Source organism: Hemitrygon akajei, chromosome 10 (assembly GCF_048418815.1).
Source record: "Hemitrygon akajei chromosome 10, sHemAka1.3, whole genome shotgun sequence".
NCBI classification, from domain to species: domain Eukaryota; kingdom Metazoa; phylum Chordata; class Chondrichthyes; order Myliobatiformes; family Dasyatidae; genus Hemitrygon; species Hemitrygon akajei.
Window position 1 is genome coordinate 121,441,654 of NC_133133.1, and position 18,848 is coordinate 121,460,501.

The 18,848-nt window shown below is 44.5% G+C and overlaps 1 protein-coding gene across 3 annotated transcripts in view; it reads left to right on the forward strand.

Annotated features, from left to right (window-relative positions):
• kitlga (kit ligand a) overlaps positions 1-18,848 on the forward strand; it is a 137,271-nt gene that overhangs the window by 91,061 nt on the left and 27,362 nt on the right. For 2 of the 3 annotated variants that reach the window (XM_073058854.1, XM_073058856.1), the window contains one exon: positions 15,993-16,118. The exons of the other annotated variant lie outside the window; for it this stretch is intronic. In XM_073058854.1, coding sequence (XP_072914955.1) covers positions 15,993-16,118 — 126 coding nt within the window. The remainder of the gene's footprint in view (positions 1-15,992; positions 16,119-18,848) is intronic. 3 annotated transcript variants of the gene reach the window in all.

Here is an 18,848-nt window from a genome sequence, read left to right on the forward strand (position 1 = left end):
GCCTGTAAAGTACTTTGCTTCAACTAAAGCTTAGCAAAATGCAAACAAATGTGAAAACTAAACATCTAATTCAACTAAGCCTAATTATAGTCAGCAAGCATTCTGAAGTTCAACTTGGTTACACCTCTCTGAAATTTCAGAAATCCCCAGAAAATGATCTTGCATGCCAGTTTTTTTTTAATCATAATTGCTCAGAAATCAGAAGGGAAATTGGGAGATTCTCTTCCCATGCAAAGGACTTGTTATTCTGGAACTGATTAACTAACAACATGAGTGCAAGGGACTGCAAGGAAAATCTGTGCTCTTAGAAGACTCACTTGTAGAGTCACTAGGATCAAGGATTAAGGTGATTCATCATATACTTTCATATGTATTAAGAATTTGCTGTAGTGTGTTGGTTAGTGTGTGATATGCAACAGTAAAACAGCATTCAACAATTATAAAGAATAATAAATCTTACAAAAAAATGAAGTTGGAGGTTAAAGAATGGGACGGATAAAATTGGCATAATTACATAAATATACTGTACTACCATGTCGGTGCTGAAGATCTAAATTGAGCCACTTTTACCAGGGACTAGTGCAGGTGATGGGGTGAATGGCCTCATTGCCTTCAGCAGAATGGAACTAACAAATAGCCCAGTGCAAGAGGGGATGTTGCATGAATTTAGCATTCCAGTTGATTAAGGGTTAGCAGTAATACTTTTGACATTATTGCCTGCCATCATAGAATCGTAGAGCTCTGCAGCCCAGAAACAGGCCCTTCAGCCCATCTAGTCCATACCAAACTATTATTCTGGTTAGTCCCATCAACCCGCACCCGGACCGTAGCCCTTCATACCCCTCCCATCCATGTATCTTTATAAACTTCTCTCTAGTGTTGAAATCAAGTCTTCATCCACTACTTCCACAGGCAGCTCATTCCACACTCTCACCACTCTCTGAGTGAAGATGTACCCCCTCAGGTTCCCCTTAAACTTTTCATGCTTAACCCGTGACCTCTAGTTCTAGTCTCAGCCAACCTCAGTTGGAACAACCTGTTTGCACTTACCCTATCTATACCCCTCATAATTTTGTACATCTCTATCCTGCGTTCACCTCTTTTAGTAGCTTTCAACTAATTTCTGTGTTTCTGTTATAAACATGAAGATGTGTGCAAAACTAGAATACCAAAGTCAAACCTAAAAGTGAATGTACAGTCTCACCATCTGAAAAACGTGGTAATGACTGAGCTTATGTCACTTAAATGATTATAGCTGAAGAACGTGTGACTATAGGGAAAGTCCCAGTGAAGTGTCCTGGCCAGCACTGTATGTGTGCTTAATGTGGTTCGATAAAAGGCACCTCTATGAAAGGAAGTTGCCATGTTGAGTAAGAGATTGGTCTGTCTGATATTACCAAAGGTCTTGTTGATCAATATACTATTGGACACAGTGGTGTGGCCATCTAATCAGTAGACTTGTGGTCCAACACTCAAGGTACCTGTGTCCATCCTGGGATCATGTTTCAGTCAAACAGTACGCAGAAAGGGCATAGAGCTTATTACTGGGTAATAAGTAAAATAGACACTAATAAATCATACAAGGACCCAGGCAGTGTTCCATTAGTGCAACACACACAAAATGCTGGAGGAACTCAGCAGGCCAGGCAGCATCTGTGGTGAAAAGTACAGTCGATGTTTCGGACCAGTCCTGCCGACTGACCAGTAGCCACCATGGGAGAGCAGGACTTGCCTAAGGAGCTGTGTCTCCGCATCACAAGGTCGTCGACCCCAGTGCTCCTTATGGGTAGAGCATAGGCTTAAACGTGGCAGCGTGATGATGTTACAGCCCCAGTCACCCGTGTTCAACGTCGCCGCTGTCTGTAGGGAATTTGTACGCTCTCCCTGTGACCACATGGGTTTCCTTCAGATGCTCCTGTTTCCTTTCACATTCCAAAGACGTCACATGGGTGTAATTCAGCAACAGGAGTTTATTGAGTCGGAAGAGCTTTTTACCATAAGGCATAGGAGCACATTCAGGCCATTCAGCCCATTGCATCTGTTCTACCATTCGACCAGGGCAGATTTGTACTCAGTAGCCACTTTATTAGGTACAGGAGTGGAACGCGATATGGTTTTCTGTTGCTGTAGTCCATCCACTTCAAGGTTCAACATCTTGTTTGTTCAGAGATGCTCTGCTGCACACCACTGTTATAACGTGTGGTTCCTTGAGTAATTTGAGTAACTGTCACCTTCCTGTCAGCTTGAACTGGTCTGGCCATTCTCCTCTGACCTTTCACCCACAGAACAGCTGCTCCCTGCACGTTTTTTGTGTGTGTTTTTGCGGCATTCTCTGTAAACTCTAGAGAATGTTGTGTGTGAAAATCCCAGGAGATCAGCAGTTTCTGAGATTCTCAAACCACCCCATCTGGCACCAACAATCATTCCATGGTCAAAGTAACTTAGATCAGATTTCTTCCCCATTCTGATATTTGGTCTAATGACAACTGAACATCTTGAGCATGGCTGCATGCTTTTATGCATAAAGTTGCTGCCACATGATTGGCAAATTGGATATTTACAATAACAGGCAGGTGGACAGGTATACTGAGCATATTTTCCTGCTTTCTCCCTGTAATCTTTAATGCTCTGACTAATCATGAACCTTGTCCTCACTTACCACCCCAACAGCCTCCAGGTCCAACGTATAATTCTCCGTAACTTCTGCCACCTCCAACGGGATCCCACTACCAAGCACATCTTCCCCCCCCCCCCCTGCTTTCCACAGGGATTGCTCCCTATGCGACTCCCTTGTCCACTCGTCCCCCCCATCCCTTCCCACCGATCTCCCTCCTGGCACTTATCCTTGTAAACAGAACAAGTGCTACACCTGCCCTTACACTTCCTCCCTCACCAACATTCAGTGCCCCAGACAGTCCTTCCAGGTGAGGCGACACTTCACCTGTGAGTTGGCTGGTGTGGTATACTGCGTCCGGTTCTCCCGGTGTGGCCTTTTATATATTGGTGAGACCCGACGCAGACTGGGAGACCGTTTCACAGAACACCTACGCTCGGTCTGCCAGCGAAAGCAGGATCTCCCAGTGGCCACACATTTTAATTCTACGTCCCATTCCCATTCTAATATGTCTATCCATGGCCTCCTCTACTGTCAAGATGAATCCAAACTCACGTTGGAGGAACAACACCTTATATACCGGCTGGGTAGCCTCCAACCTGATGGCATGAACATTGACTTCTCTAACTTATGTTAATGCCCCTCCTCCCCTTCTTACCCCATCCCTGACATATTTAGTTGTTTGCATGTTCTCCATCTCCCTCTGGTGCTTCTCCCCACCACCCCCCCCCCCCCCACCTTTTCTTTCTCCCGAGGCTTCCCGTCCCATGATCCTTTTCCCTTCTCCAGCTCAGTATCACTTTCACCAATCACCTTTCCAGCTCTTAGCTTCATCCCACCCCCTCCGGTCTTCTCCTATCATTTTGCATTTCCCCCTCCCCCCACTACTTTCAAATCTCTTACTATCTTTCCTTTCAGTTAGTCCTGACAAAGGGTCTCGGCCCAAAACATCGACAGTGCTTCTCCTTATAGATGCTGCCTGGCCTGCTGTGTTCCACCAGCATTTTGTGTGTGTTGTTTTTTGAATTTCCAGCATCTGCAGATTTCCTCGTGTTTAATCACGAACCTATCAGTTTCACTTTAAGTATACCCAATGACTTGGCCTCCACAGCCATCTGTGGTAATGAATTCCACAGCTTCACCACCCTCTAGCAAAAGAAATTACTCCTCATCACTGTTCTAAAGGGACATTCTTCTATTCTGAGGCTGTGCCCTCTGGTCTGACATTCTCTCACTGTAGGAAACATCCTCTCCACATCCATTCGGGGATCTGGAGCTGCAGCTCGATGACCTACAGCTTATTAGGGAGAGTGAACAGGAGAAAGATGGGAGCTACAGGAAGTTAGTCACCCCGAGGCTACAGGAGTTAGATAAGTGGGTGACAGTCAGGGAAGCTCAGATAGTAGAGAGCACCACAGTGGCCACCCCCTCAGTAATCATTATCTCATTTTGGATGCGGTTGAGGGGGGGTGACCTGATGAAGGACAACCACGGCGATCGGGTCTCTGGCACTGAGCCTGGTTACGTGGAGCAGAAGGGAAAGAGGAAGATGAGGAATGCGGTAGTCATAGGGGATTCCATAGTGAGGCTCTGTCAGCCTGACAGAGATACCCACATGGTGTGTTGCCTCCCAGGTGCCAGGGTACGGGATGTCTCGGATCAGGTGCAGAGTATTCTGAAGGGAGAGGGTGAGCAGCCAGAATTCTTGGTACACGTTGGTACAAATGACATAGGTAGAATAAGGAGGAGGTTTTGAAGAGGGAATTCAGGGAATTGGGTAGGAAGCTGAAAGGCAGGATCTCTAGGGTAGTAATCTCAGGATTGCTGCCTGTGCCAGGTGCTAGCGAGGGCAAGAATAGCATGATCAGGTGTATTAATGTGTGGCTGAGAGACTGGTGTAGGGGGCAGGGATTCAGATTCCTGAATCATTGGGGCCTCTTCTGGGGGAGGTAGGACCTGTACTAAAATGACAGGTTACACCTGAACCCAAAGGGGTCCAATATCCTAGCGTTTAATAGAGCTGTTAGGGAGGGTTTAAACTAATTTGGCAGGGAGATGGGAACCAGAGTGATAGGGTTGAGGAAGCGGAAAATAGAAATAAATCAAAGATAGCGTGCGACAGAGATGATAAAAGGACAGGCAGGAGATGAGGCTTAATCAAAGCCAATGGCATGAGTTACAGGGCAATAGAGGCATGGTGCAGTTAAAACAGAAAGCAACAAATACTGGACTGAGAGTGTTGTATTTGAATGCACGCAGCATAAGGCATAAAATGGATGATCTTGAAATTCAGCTACAGATTGGCAAGTATGACGCTGTGGCCATTTCTGAAACATGGCTAAAGGATGGCTGCCATTGGGAGCTGAACATCCAGGGATATACGGTGTATCAGAAAGATAGGTGAGTAGGCAGAGGGGGAGGTGTGGCTCTGTGTATAAGAAATAATATTAAACCATTGGAAAGATATGACATAGGATTGGAAGGTGTAGAGTCTCTATGGGTTGAGTTAAGAAATGGCAAGGGTAAAAGGACCCTAATGGCAGTTGTATACAGGCCTCCAAACAGCAGGCGGGATTTCGATTGCAAATTACAGCAGGAGATGGAAAAGGCGTGTCAGAAGGGCAATGTCATGATAATCATTCAGGATTTTAACATGAAAGCGGATTGGGAAAGCCAGGTCAGCACTGGACCTCGAGAGAGAGAATTTGTGGAATGTCTAAGGATTGGCTTTTTAGAACAGCTTGTTGTTGAGCCCACTAGGGGATTGGCTGTACCGGATTGGGTGTTGTCCAATGATCCGGAGGTGTTAAGGGAGCATAAAGTTAAGGAACCCTTAGGGAACAGTCATCACAATACGGTCGAGTTCACATCGAAATTTGAGAAGGAAAAAATAAAATCCAATGTGTTGGTATTTCAGTGAAATAAAGGAAATTACAATGGTATGAGAGGGGAACTGGCCGAAACTGACTGGAAAGGGGCATTTGCAGGAAGGACAGCAGAGCAGCAATAGCTGGAGTTTCTGCGAACAATGAAGGAAGTGTAAGACATATATTCCAAATAAGAAGAAATTTTTGAATGGAAGAATGACACTACTGTGGCTGACAAGTGAAGTCAGAGCCAAAGTAAAGCAAAAAAGAGGGCATACAAGGAAGCCAGAACTAGTGGAAAGATAGAGGATTGGGAAGCTTTTAAAAACTTGCAGAATGAAACTAAGAAGGCCATTTGGAAGGAAAAGATGAATTATGAAAGGAAGCTGGCTACTAATATCAAAGAAGATACTAAAAGCTTTTTTTAAGTATATAAAGGGTAAAGGAGAATCGAGGGTAGATATAGGACCAATACAAAATGACGATGGAGATATTGTAATGAGAGATGCAGTGTTGGCAGAGGAACTGAATGCGTATTTTGGATCAGTTCTCACAGTGGAAGACATCTGCGGTATACCAGATATTCAAGAGTGTCAGGGAAGTGAGGTTTGTGCAGTGAAAATTATGACTGAGAAGGTGCTCAGGAAGCTTAATGGTCTGAGGTTAGATAAATCTCCTGGACGTGATGGAATGCATCCTTAGGTTCTGAAGGAAGTAGCTGGAGAGATTGCGGAGGCATTAACGATGATCTTTCAAGGATCGATAGATTCTGGCATTGTACCGGATGACTGGAAAATTGCAAATGTAACTCCACTACTTAAGAAGGGTGGGAGGCAGCAGAAAGGAAACAATAGACCTATTAACCTGACATCAGTGCTTGGGAAGTTTTTGGAATTGATTGCTAGGGATAAGATTATGGAGTACCTGGAGGCACATGACAAGATAGGCCAAAGCCAGCATAGTTTCCTGAAAGGAAAACCCTGCCTGACAAACCTACTGCAATTCTTTAAGAAAATTACAAGCAGGGTAGATAAAGGAGATGCGGTAGACATGGTGTACTTGGATTTTCAGAAGGCCTTTGACAAGGTGCCACACATGAGACTGCTTAGCAAGATAAGAGCCCATGGAATTACAGGGAAGTTACTAGCATGAGTGGAACATTGGCTGGTTGGCAGAAAACAGAGAGTGGGAATAAAGGGATCCTATTCTGGCTGGCTGCCAATTAGCAGTGGAGTTCCAGAGGGGTTGGTGTTGGGACCATTGCTTTTTACGATGTATGTCAATGATTTGGACAATGGTATTAATGGATTTGTGGCTAAATTTGCCAATGATACAAAGATAGGTGGAGGAGCAGGTAGTGTTGAGGAAAGAGAGAGCCTGCAGAGAGACTTAGATAGTTTAGGGGAATGGGCAAAAAAGTGGCAAATGAAATATAATGTTGGAAAATGTATGGTCATGCACTTTGGTGGAAGAAATAAATGGGCAGACTATTATTTAGGTGGGTAGAGAATTCAAATGTAGTGATACAAAGGGACTTGGGAGTCCTTGTGCAAGATACCCTAAAGGTTAACCTCCAGGTTGAGTCAGTTGTGAAGAAGGCAAATGTAATGTTGGCATTCATTTCTAAAGGTATAGAATGTAAGAGCAGGGATGTGATGTTGAGGCTCTATAAGGCACTCGTGAGACCACATGTGCAGTTTTGGACTCCTTATTTTAGCAAGGATATACTGACATTGGAGAGGTTTCAGAGAAAATTCACAAGAATGATTCCAGGAATGAAAGGAACGTCTGGCAGCTCTTGGGCTGTATTTCCTGGAGTTCAGGAGAATGAGTGGGGATCTCATAGAAACATTCTGAATGTTAAAGGCCTGAGCAGATTAGATATGGCAAAGTTATTTCCCATGGTAGGGGTTTCTAGGACAAGAGGGCACGACTTCAGGATTGTAGGACGTCCATTTAGAACAGAGATGCGGAGAAATTACTTTAGTCAGAGGGTGATAAATCTGTGGAATTTGTTGCCATGAGCGTCTGTGGAGGCCAAGTCATTGGGTGTATTTAAGGCAGAGATAAATAGGTTCTTGATTAGCCAGGGCATCAAAGGGCATGGGGTGAAGGCAAGGAAGTGGGGATGACTGGAAGAATTGGATCAGCCCATGATTCAATGGCGGAGCAGGCTGGATGGGCCGAATGGCCTATTTCTGCTCCTATATCTTATGGTCTTATGGTGTATCTGAGCCTTTCAATAATCAGTAGGTTTCAATGAGATTCCTCTGTCCAGTAAGACTCACAGCCATCAAATGTTCATCATACAGTAGGTAACCAGTTCTGAATCTCTAAATAAAATAAACCTGTCCTTTGGCCCACAACATCAATGCCAATCACAATGTCAGCTTAAACTGATTCCATCTGCCTACACATGGTCCTTGTCTGTGGATAGGTGGTTACATTTATAAAGAGAAAGAGAAAGATTAGTTTTCTATGTCACACGTACATTGAAACATCAAAACATTCAGTGAAATGCCTTGTTTGCATCAATGACCAATGCAGTCCGATGATGTGCTGGGGGCAGCCCACAAGTGTCACCATGTTTCTAGCACCGACATAGCATGCCCACAATGTCTCCCATTTGTCTTTGGAACATGCAAGGAAACCAGAACACCTGAAGGAAACCCACACGATCACGGGAAGTACAAACTCCTTTCAGATGTCAGGAGGAATTGAACCTGGGTTGCTGGTGCTATATAGCTTTACACTAATAATAATGGGGTTGTTGTGTTGGATGATTTTAATTTTCTTAATATTAACTGGCATCTCCTTAGAGCAATGAGACTTGGATGAGATGGAGTTTGTTAGGTGCGTTCAAGAAGGTTTCCTGACACAATATGTAGATAAACCAACTAGAGGAGATACTGTACTTGATCTGGTATGGAAAATGAACCTGGTCAGGTGTCAGATGTCCCAATGGGAGAGCATTTTGGAGATAGTGATCTCAACTCTATCTCCTATATCATAGAGCTGGAGAGGGATAGGAGTAGGCAATTTCAAAAAATATTTAACTGGGGTAGGGGGGAATATGATACTTTTAGGCAGAAACTTGGGAGCATAAATTGGGAGCAGATGTTCTCAGGGAAATGCACGGCAGAAGTGTGGCATATGTTCAGGGAATATTTGCATGGTGTTCTGCATAGGAATGTTCCATTGAGGCAGGGAAAGGATGGTTGGGTAAAAGAACCATGGTGTACAAAGGATGTTGAAAATCTAGTTAAGAAGAAAAGAAAAACTTACAAAAGGTTTAAGAAACTAGGTACTGTTAGAGCTTTAGAAAATGACAAGATTGCCAGGAAGGAGTTTAAGAGTGAAATTAGGAGAGCTTGAAGAGGCCATGAGAAGGCCTTGGCAAGCAGGATTAAGCAAAATCCCAAGGCATTCGACAAATATGTGCAAAACAAATGGATGATCCTTGTGAGAATAGGACCAATCATGTGCGATAGTGGAAACATGTGCATAGAGTTGGAGGAGGTGGCAGAGGTACTTAATGAATACTTTGCTTCAGTATTCACCAGGGAAAAAGACCTTGGCAATTGTGAGGATGACTTACAGCAGACCGAAACGCTTGAGCATGTAGACATTAAGAAAGAGGGTGTGTTGGAGCTTTTGAAAAGCATTAAGTTAGATAAGTCACCAGGTGCAGATGAGATGTACCCCAGGCTATTGTGGGATATAAGGGAGGAGATTGCTGAGGCTCTGATGATGATCTTTACATCATCAATAGGGATGGGAAAAGTACCAGAGGATTGGAGGGTTGAAAATGTTGTTCTCTTGTTCAAGAAAGGGAGTAGAGATAACCCAGGAAATTATAGAGCAATGAGTCTTACTCCATTGGGGGGGGGGGGGGGCAACTTGTTGGAAAAGATCTTGAGAGGCAGGATTTATGAGCATTTGGAGAGACATAATCTGATTAGGGATAGTCAGCATGGCTTTTTCAAGGACAGGTCATGCCTTACAAGCCTGATTGAATTTTTTGACGAAGTAACAAAACACATTAATGAAGGTAGAGCAGTGGATATAGTGTACATGGATTTCAGTAAGGCATTTGATAACGTTCCCCATGCCAAGCTCATTCAGAAAGTAAGGAGGCATGGAATCCAAGGAGACCCACCTTGCCCACAGAAGGCAAAGGTTCACATTCTGCATGGAGGACGGTGACCAGTGGTGTTCCACAGGGATCTGTTCTGGGACCCTTCCTCTGTCATTTTTATAAATGACCTGGATTATGAAGTAAAAAGGTGGGGTAGTAAGTTTGCTGATGACAGAAAAGTTGGGGCTGTTGTGGATGGTCTGGAGGGTTGTCAGAGGTTACAGCAGGACATTGATAGGATGCAGAACTGGGCTGAGCAGTGGCAGATGGAGTTCAACCCAGATAAGTGTGAAGTGGAACAGGTAAGAGATAAGAATAATAGAACAGATAAGTGGAACAGGTCAAAAGCTTTAAGTTCCTCGGGGTGAATATTACAAATGACCTGACTTGGTCTAGCCAAGCAGAGTCCACTGCCAAGAAGGCCCACCAGCGCCTTTACTTCCTGAGAAAACTGAAGAAATTTGGCCTGTCCCCTAAAACCCTCACTAATTTTTATAGGTGCACCGTAGAAAGCATTCTCCTAGGGTGCATCACAACCTGGTATGGAAGTTGTCCTGTCCAAGACCAGAAGAAGCTGCAGAAGATCGTGAACATAGCCCAGCACATCACTCAAACCAATCTTCCATCCTTGGACTCACTTTACGCTGCACGCTGTCGGAGCAATGGTGCCAGGATAATCGAGGACAAGACATACCTAGCCAACACACTTTTTGTCCCACTTCCCTCAGGGCGAAGGTTCAGGAGCTTGAAGATTTGTACGGCCAGATTTGGGAACAGCTTCCTTCCAACTGTGATAAGACTGTTAAATGGATCCTGACCCGGATCTGGACCGTACCTTCCAAATATCCGGACCTGACTTGCACTACCTTACTTTCCCTTTTCTATTTTCTAATTATGAGTTACAATTTAAATTTTTATTATATTTACTTCAATTTGTACTTAAGGGAGCACGAAGCGCAGAAACAAATACCACTGTGATGACTGTACGCTCTAGTATCAATTGTTTGGTGACAATAAAGTATAAAGTGGTTCATTCTGGTAGGTCAAATTTGAAGACAAAATATAATATTAATGGTAAGACTCTTGGCAGTGTAGATCTTAAAATATCTCTTGGACTCTGTGTCCATAGGACACTCAAAGCTGCTGTGCAGGTTGTTAAGAAGACTTCTGGTGTGTTGGCCTTCATTAACCATGGGACTGAGTTCAAGAGCTGTGAGGTAATGTTACAGCTATACAAGATCTTAGTTAGACCCCACCTGGAGTACTATGTTCAGTTCTGGTCACCTCATTACAGGAAGGATGTGGATACTCTAGAGAGAATGCAGAGGAGATTTACAAGCCTGTTGCTTAGATTGGAGAGCATGTTTTATGAGAATAGGTTGAGTTTCTGGAGTAGGTTACATGGTCAGCACAATATTGTGGGCTGAAGGGCCTGTAATACGCTGTAGATGTCTAGGTTCTATGTTCTATGTTCTGATCACTGCACTACCATGATGAGGACAAACATAAGTTGACATAAACTTAAGTTAGCATAAATTACACGTGTGCAAAATTGAGAGAGGTAACATATACGTGGACTGAGATGATAAGGTTTCTCAGGTCAGTTGAAGGACTTGACGGCAGTGCGGAAAACACAAGAGGCTATGCAGATACTGGAAATCTTGAGCAAAGTGCACAAGATGCTGGAGGAATTCCGCAGTTTATCTCATGAAGGGTTCTGTCCCACACCTTCAACTTTCATTTCCCTTCATAGATGCTGTCTGACCTGCTGAGTCTTTGCACCTTCTTGTGGGCAGTGGGGAGAAAGGAAGGCTTTCCAACTGGCTAGGCTTACTGGGAGGAGATCTGTAAGACTATCAGACATAGGAGTGCAATCTAGCCATTCAGCCCATTGAGTCTGTTCTGCCATTCCATCATGGCTGATATATTATCCCTCTCAATCTCATTATCCTGCCTTCTCTCTATAACCTTTGACACCCTGACTAATCAAAAATCCTACCAGCCTCTGCATTAAATATACCCAATGACTTGTTCTCCACAGCCGTCTGTGGCAATGAATTCCACAACTTCACCACCCTCTGGCTAAAGAAATTCCTCATCATTTCTGTTCTAAAGGGGTGCCCCTCTATTGAGAAGCTTTGTCCTTTGGTCTTATACTCCCCTACTATAGGAAGCATCTTCTCCACATCCACACTATCTAGGTCTTTCCATACTTGATAGGTTTCAATGAAATTTCCCCCCTCCCCCCGTTCCTCTAAAGTCTAGTGAGTACAGGCCCAGAGCCATCAAATGCTTCTCAAACATTAACCCCTTCATTCCCCAGATCTTTCTCACGAACCTTCTCTGGACCCTCTCCAATGCCAGCACATCCTTTCTTAGACAAAGGACCCAATTATAAAGTACAAAATACCCCAATTTTCTGGATTTGTTTAATTGTTTGCTCAGAGGTTTTTGAAGTCATTAAGGGCAAAATCAGGTCAAAATTAATGCAGATGTCCTCAGTAGTTGAAAAGAAATGGACAGTAAGTCAATTACTGTGTTTCACAAGTCCCCCCCACCCCTCCCCACTCCTCCAATGCTCCTGACTCTCAGCCTGAGCCACAGGCTCTTCCTTCCTAGGGTCTCTCTCATTCACTGCCCTCCCCTTGTTCGTCTCATCAGTGCATTGAGGTAGTACAAGGGAAAAACAATAACGGCCCGCAGTGTACAGTTACAGGCGAAGTGCAGCTAGACGGTAGCGTAGTGATAAACATGAGACTTTACAGTACCAGTGACTGGGGTTCATTTCCCACCACTGCCTGAACAGAGTTTGTATGCTCTCCCTTTGACCGCGTGGCTTTCCTCCCAAGGTCCAAAGATGTACCAGCTGGTAGGTTCATTGTTCATTGTAAATTTTCCCGTGATTAGGCTAGGGTTAAATCGGCAGCTCAAAGGACCAGAAGGGCTGGCTCCACGCTGTATCTTATGGGAAAAAAAGGAGCAAGGGCCACAAGGTAGATAGCAGGGTCAAAAGGACATCTTATTTTACAGGAGCTCTAATCAACAGTCCAATAACAGGAAGGGTAGAAGCTATCCTTGAGCCTGGAGGTGTGCGTTTTCAAGCTTTTGTATGTTCTGCCCAATGAGAGGGAGGAGAAGAGGGAATGGCTTGGGTCAGTGGGATCTTCGATAATGCTGGGACTTTACTGGTGCAGTGGGAAGTGTAGACGGAGTCGGTGGGGGGCAGACTGGTGGACCTGATGGACTAGGCTCTGTCCACTGCTCTCTGCTGTTTCATATGGTGCAGAGCAGTTGTTGTACCAATCTGCAATACATCTTGATGGGATGATTTCTGTGGTGCATCTGTAAAAACTGGTGAGGGTCAACATGGATGTGACAAATTTCCTTAGCCCTCTAAGGAAGTTGGGGTGCTGCTGTTCTGCCAAAGAACGGGTCGTTCAGCCCACAGTGTCTGTGTCAAGCACGGTGCTGAATTAAACTAAATACTTATGACAGTATGTGACCCATATCTCTCTAATCCCTGCACATCCACGTGTCTAACATCCTCTTAAAAATCACTATCATATCTGCCTCTACCACCTATCTAGTCAGCCCATTCCAGTCACCCACTGCTCCCTGTCTCAAAAAAATTTCTTCGCATATCTCCTTTAAACTTTCCTCATCTCTCTCACCTTTAAAGGTATGAACTCCAGAACTTGAACATAATATGACAGTGTAAATCCAGTGAAAACTCACAAGTGAGTTACCGTTGGCTGTAGCCTCTCTGCCAGTGCTGAGGTCACAAAGTTCAGAGGTTTGTGTGACGATCAGTGACACAAAATGATTGATCTAATGGTTCTGACAAACAGATGTTCAGATGATTCGACCAAACATGTTCCACATCCCATGACACCAAATTAAGCATTGGTCAGCTCTGATCCCGGACATGATTAAAACCAAAAGCAATTTACTTTGTTTAGGAGTGCATTTAGCAAGTTAGAGGCAGAAGAGATTCTGCAGGTGCTGGAAATCTTGAAAAACACACACACACACACACACACACACACACACACACACACACACACACACACACACACACACACACACACACACACACACACACACACACACACACACACACACACACACACACACACACACACACACACACACACACACACAATGCCGGAGGAACTGGAGAAATGGAGGGAGGTCAATGTCCATGCCATCAAGGTGGATGTTACTCAGAAGGAATATGGGTTGTTGCTCCTCCAGCCTGTCTTTGGCCTCTTCCTGGCAATACAGGAGTCCATGGACAGATATGTTGGTGTGAGAATGGCAAGTCAAATTGAAATGGGTGGCTGCTGGGAGATCATGTCCACAAAAGCCATTATTTTGGCTGGGTTTTCTCATCAGCTACATTGCTCAATCCCAAACCAGTAGGAAACTGATAAATTGGTAAATCGGTTTATTACTGTCACAGGTACTGAGGTACAGTGGAAAACTAGTCTTGTATACTGTTTGTCAGGTCAATTCATTACATCATTGCATTGAGGCAATGCACATTACAATGGGGCATTGAGGTACCCAGAGCACGTAGCAGGGGATGGCAAGGCTGCAGGTTTGGTGACCCACCGACACCCCCAACCCCAGCTCTCCTTATAAAGGTGTTTCTGAGTGAGTGTGTTTGGTCCATGGGTCCACTCTCATTGACTGAGTGGAGTTGGCTGGATAGGCCTGGGTTTTGTTAGCACAGCAGCTGTTAGATTCTGAGGGAGAACTCCTCCCTTACCAGCTGTCAGAGAAAAGGAGATTGAAGTGTTAACAGTTTGGAAAGACAATAGGTGGAATGCCCTGAGGGAATCTTTAGTGGAAGCGTAGCATTATTTCACCAAATCTCAGTTCTCACTCTAAGCAACCAAGTGAAAATAACTCTGCAAAAATTAATTTACAATCTAGTAATTCAGGTTTTGAGTCACCTCGTGTCTATCAAGTAACTTAACTATCAAAGGCCCCGAGAATAATCTTCTTCATATACCAGTGCTTTAAAGTACCCAGGCAAAGGTAGCAAGGATTGGGGGATGAAGATGAGCAAGGTCAGTGAGAGTTGTGCTGGGCATCCCACAAGTGTCACCATGCTTCTGGGGCACCAACCCTTTTGTTGGTGTTGCAACACTTGCACGCTCCGCACATTCCTCGCTGATTTGGTTTGATACAAATGACTCTTTTCATTGTATATTTCAACATACAGGGGCCAATTAATCATAAGTAAAATTAATTGAATGGAGAAAGATTTTTGAGGAGTTGAAAGATCTCCTCCTTAAAGATTTTTTTGAAAAAAGATTAGCTCTATTTGTCACAGGTACCTTACGTTATAAATGTACAGTGAAATGCGTCAACGACCTACATAGCCCAAGGATATGCTAGGGGCAGCCCACAAGTACGGCTATACTTTTGGCACCAGCATACCATGCCTACAATTTATTCAGCTTTACTAACCTGTATGTCTTTGGGATGAGGGAGGAGGTGGAGCACCGGAGGAAACCATTTGGTCACGGGCTGAGCGTACAAACTCCTTACAGACAGTGGCAGGAATCGAACTCCCATCACTGGTGCTGTAAGCTGTTATGGTAGCCGCTCTGCTATCGTGAAACGAGGGCAGTGATGTTCTGAGATTGATAATATGGTCTGATTGAATCAATTAAGGTGTCAAATTTTCATCACAGTTCACTGGGAAGAGTTTTAACAGAAAATAATTGTGGAATTATATGTTTGGGCTTCCAAATGGGGGTGCCATGGTAGCATAGAGATTAGCAGAATGGTATTACAGCTCAGGTCATTGGAGTTCAGAGTTCAATTCCAGTGTCCTCTGTAAGCAAGTTTGTACATTCCTTCCAGTGTGCGTGTGGGTTTCCTTCAGGTGCTCTGCTTTCCAGCCAGAATCCAAAGACATACGGGCTAGTAGGTTAATTGGTCATTGTAAATTGTCCTGTGATTAGGCTAGAGTTAAATGGGTGGGCTGTTGGACAGCATGACTCAAGGAGCCGGAAGGGCCCATTCGCGCTATATTTCTAAATAATAAATTAAATCGCCCTGGTCCCAGCTTAGAAGTGATTGGGTGGTGGGTTCTCAGGGGAGGGTTGCTGAGATTAAACAGGGAAGCCTAGAAATGGCTTCAACAGGAACAAACTGAGGCTCAGGTAGAGGGCAGTTAGATGTCGTTGAGGGACAAAAGGATTTGGAAGAATTGGGATGGAGGCATTAGAAGTGGCAGCATAGACCATTTAAGCCAGATGGCCTCTTTCAGTAGATGTGTAGGGAACGAATCACGTAGTTTGCTAGGCGTCTTTCTTTCATGTAACACACTGACAGCACCCCACCCTTTTCTACCCAGGGCGTGTCTCCAACTCTACCTTATACACTCTGGAGCAGATAACTAAAACCTGTGTGCCCAGGTGTGAACACACACATCCGGAGCGGGGTAGGCCGGTCCGTGCTAAGAGACACTCTCTCACAGCCAGTAAGTATTTACTAAAGCACTGCACAGGGGAACATGTAGAGTGACCCAAGGCCTCTGCGGACATGTGCGTGTGTTAAGCCAGGCAACTTGAGCATTTCCATTATGCCAGCTAATAAATCTCCACCACAAGCCCGAGGACGGAGCTGCAGTTACAGACTGAACCCACTGTAAACCCCTTCCAGTTGTTCTCCCACCAGGCATCAGCATTTTTCTGCACCCAACCTCCCACGTCTCGGAATTGGAACTGGTTCATTTTCACGTATACCAAGATACAGTGAAAAGCTTGTCTTGCATACCATTCATACAGATCATATCTATACAGAGTCGTAAATACTGAGGTAGAATAGAAATGTCACATGTACCAAGATACAGTGAGGAAGCTTGTCTTGCTTGCTTTGAAGTATCAATGTACTTGAGACAAATGAAGCTTAAGGGGTTAAGGGTGAAAGGTGAAATTGAAAGGGTGCAGAGAAAATTTACAGGGAAGTTGATGGGACATGAGGACATGAGTTATAGAGAAAGGTTGAATAAGTTAGGAATTTATTCCCTGGAGCACAGAAGAATTAGGGGACTTCTCGACATATACAAAATTATGGGGGTATAGACAAGTTAAATGAAAGGCTTTTTCCACTGAGGTTGGATATAACTAGAACTAGAGGTCACGAGATAAGTGTGAAAGGTGAAATATTTAAGGGGAAACTTCTTCACTCAGAGGGTTGTGAGTGTGGAACGAGCTGTCAGCGGAAGTGATGGATGCAAGTTCAATTTCAACACTGAAGTGACCTTTGGTGCAGGGATGGGACAGGTATGGAGGACTGTGGTTCAGGTGCAAGTCGATTGGACTAGGAAGAATATTAGTTCAGCATGGGCTAGATGGTCCAAAAGGCCTGTTTCTCTGCTGTAGAGTTTTATAACTCTATGACTAGAGCTAACCTTTGCATACTGCTTGTACAGATCATTTCATTACAGAGTCCATTGCAATAACAGAATTCAGAATAAAATGTAACAGCTACAGCAAAAGTGCAGGGCAGGTACAAGCTCTGCGTATGACAAGTTAGATCTTAATGTCCTTGATTTAGATCACCACCTATCCCACTAAAATGTTTCCAAAAACGAGCTGCCATCGAATGTTAATTTTGGGGACTCAGAAGGCAAGGATCAGAAGGTTATAGGAATTAAGATGAACACAGGTACACTCAATGGCCACTTTATTATGTACACCTGTGCACCTGCTCGTTAATATAAATATCTAATCAGCCAATCACGTGGCAACAACTCAATGCATCAATGCATGCAGTCGTGGTTAAGAGGTTCAGTTGTTGTTCAAACCAAAGATCAGAATGGGGAAAAAATGTGATCCAAGTGGCTTTGACCGTGAAGTGATTCTTGGTGGCAGACTGGGATTTTCATGCACAACAGTCCCTAGAATATACAGAGAATGGCAAGAAAGACAAATCAAAAGTCCAGTGAGCAGCAGTCCTGTGGGTGAAAATGCCTGGTTAATGAGAGAGGTCAGAGGAGAATGGCCAGACTGCTTCAAGATGACAGGAAAGCAACCGTAACTCATTACAACAGTGTGTGCAGAAGAGCACCTCTGAACACAACACACCGAGCTTTGAAGTGGATGGTCTACAGCAGCAGATGACCTTGAATATGCACTCAGTGGTCACTCTGTGAGTTACAGGAGGTGCCTTTATAAATTATTGATTTAGTGATACAGTGCAGATTAGGCATTTCCTGCACATCGAGCAGTGCAACCCCCGACAACCCCAAGTTAACCCTAACCTCATCGCGGGACAATTTACAAGGACCAATTAACCTACTAACTGGTACCTCTTTGAAACGTGGGAGGAAACAGGAGCGCCTGGGTGAAACCCCATGCGCTCCACAGGGAGGGCGTACAGACTCCTTGTAGAGGACAATAGGATCGAACTCTGAATTCCAGGCACCCGAGCCGTAACAGCATCGTCCTAACCTCTAGGCTACTGTGGCGCGCACTGGAAGAGCATTTGAAGGGACATTGCCTTTGTGGCTAGGAATCAAGATGTGACAAGTGAGAATATCCTCAAATCCTTTAGTGGTGGGCAAGGACATCATGTCCTGATGCCCCAATGCCAGGCCATTAAATGCTATTCCATTTTAGGAGGTACAATAGTTCAGCTATGGGTCTAACATTGGCAGTGGCTGTAGAGGTAACCCAGTTGATCATACAGTCTACTCCACCAGCCCATCCAATCAAATCGCAACTGAATCCACTTTGCTGTGTCATCACCCATCCCCTTGGTGACCTGTTGGGGAGAATGTCCTGTTTCTCTGCTGTAAATTCAGTGAGATTAAAGCATGAATCCCCCCACCCCCAACAGGGTCTGGGAGATTGTGGTGGGTCGGGACACCTCTTTCCTGGTGTCTGCTTCATTTTGCCCACATTTTCGTCCCCTTCAAGGCCAAGGAGGGCAGAGGTAAATGTGCAAGAGAGGGCAATTGACCTAAGAAAGTTACAGGAAGGGATCTGGTAGAGGCTGGGTCCATTGGCTTCCTCAAACGATGTGAGAGAAATAGATAGGGAATATTTATTTGGAGTATATCTTATCTGAGTTGCAGCCCGGCCAATGTTGAAAGACTTGTCTCTGGAGATTCACCTCTCATTGCTTCTCAGATCTGGTCGTAATGACTTAAGTGGAGCTGAATTACCTCCCTCCTCCTTCGCTTTCTGCCATGGTCCAATCTGAT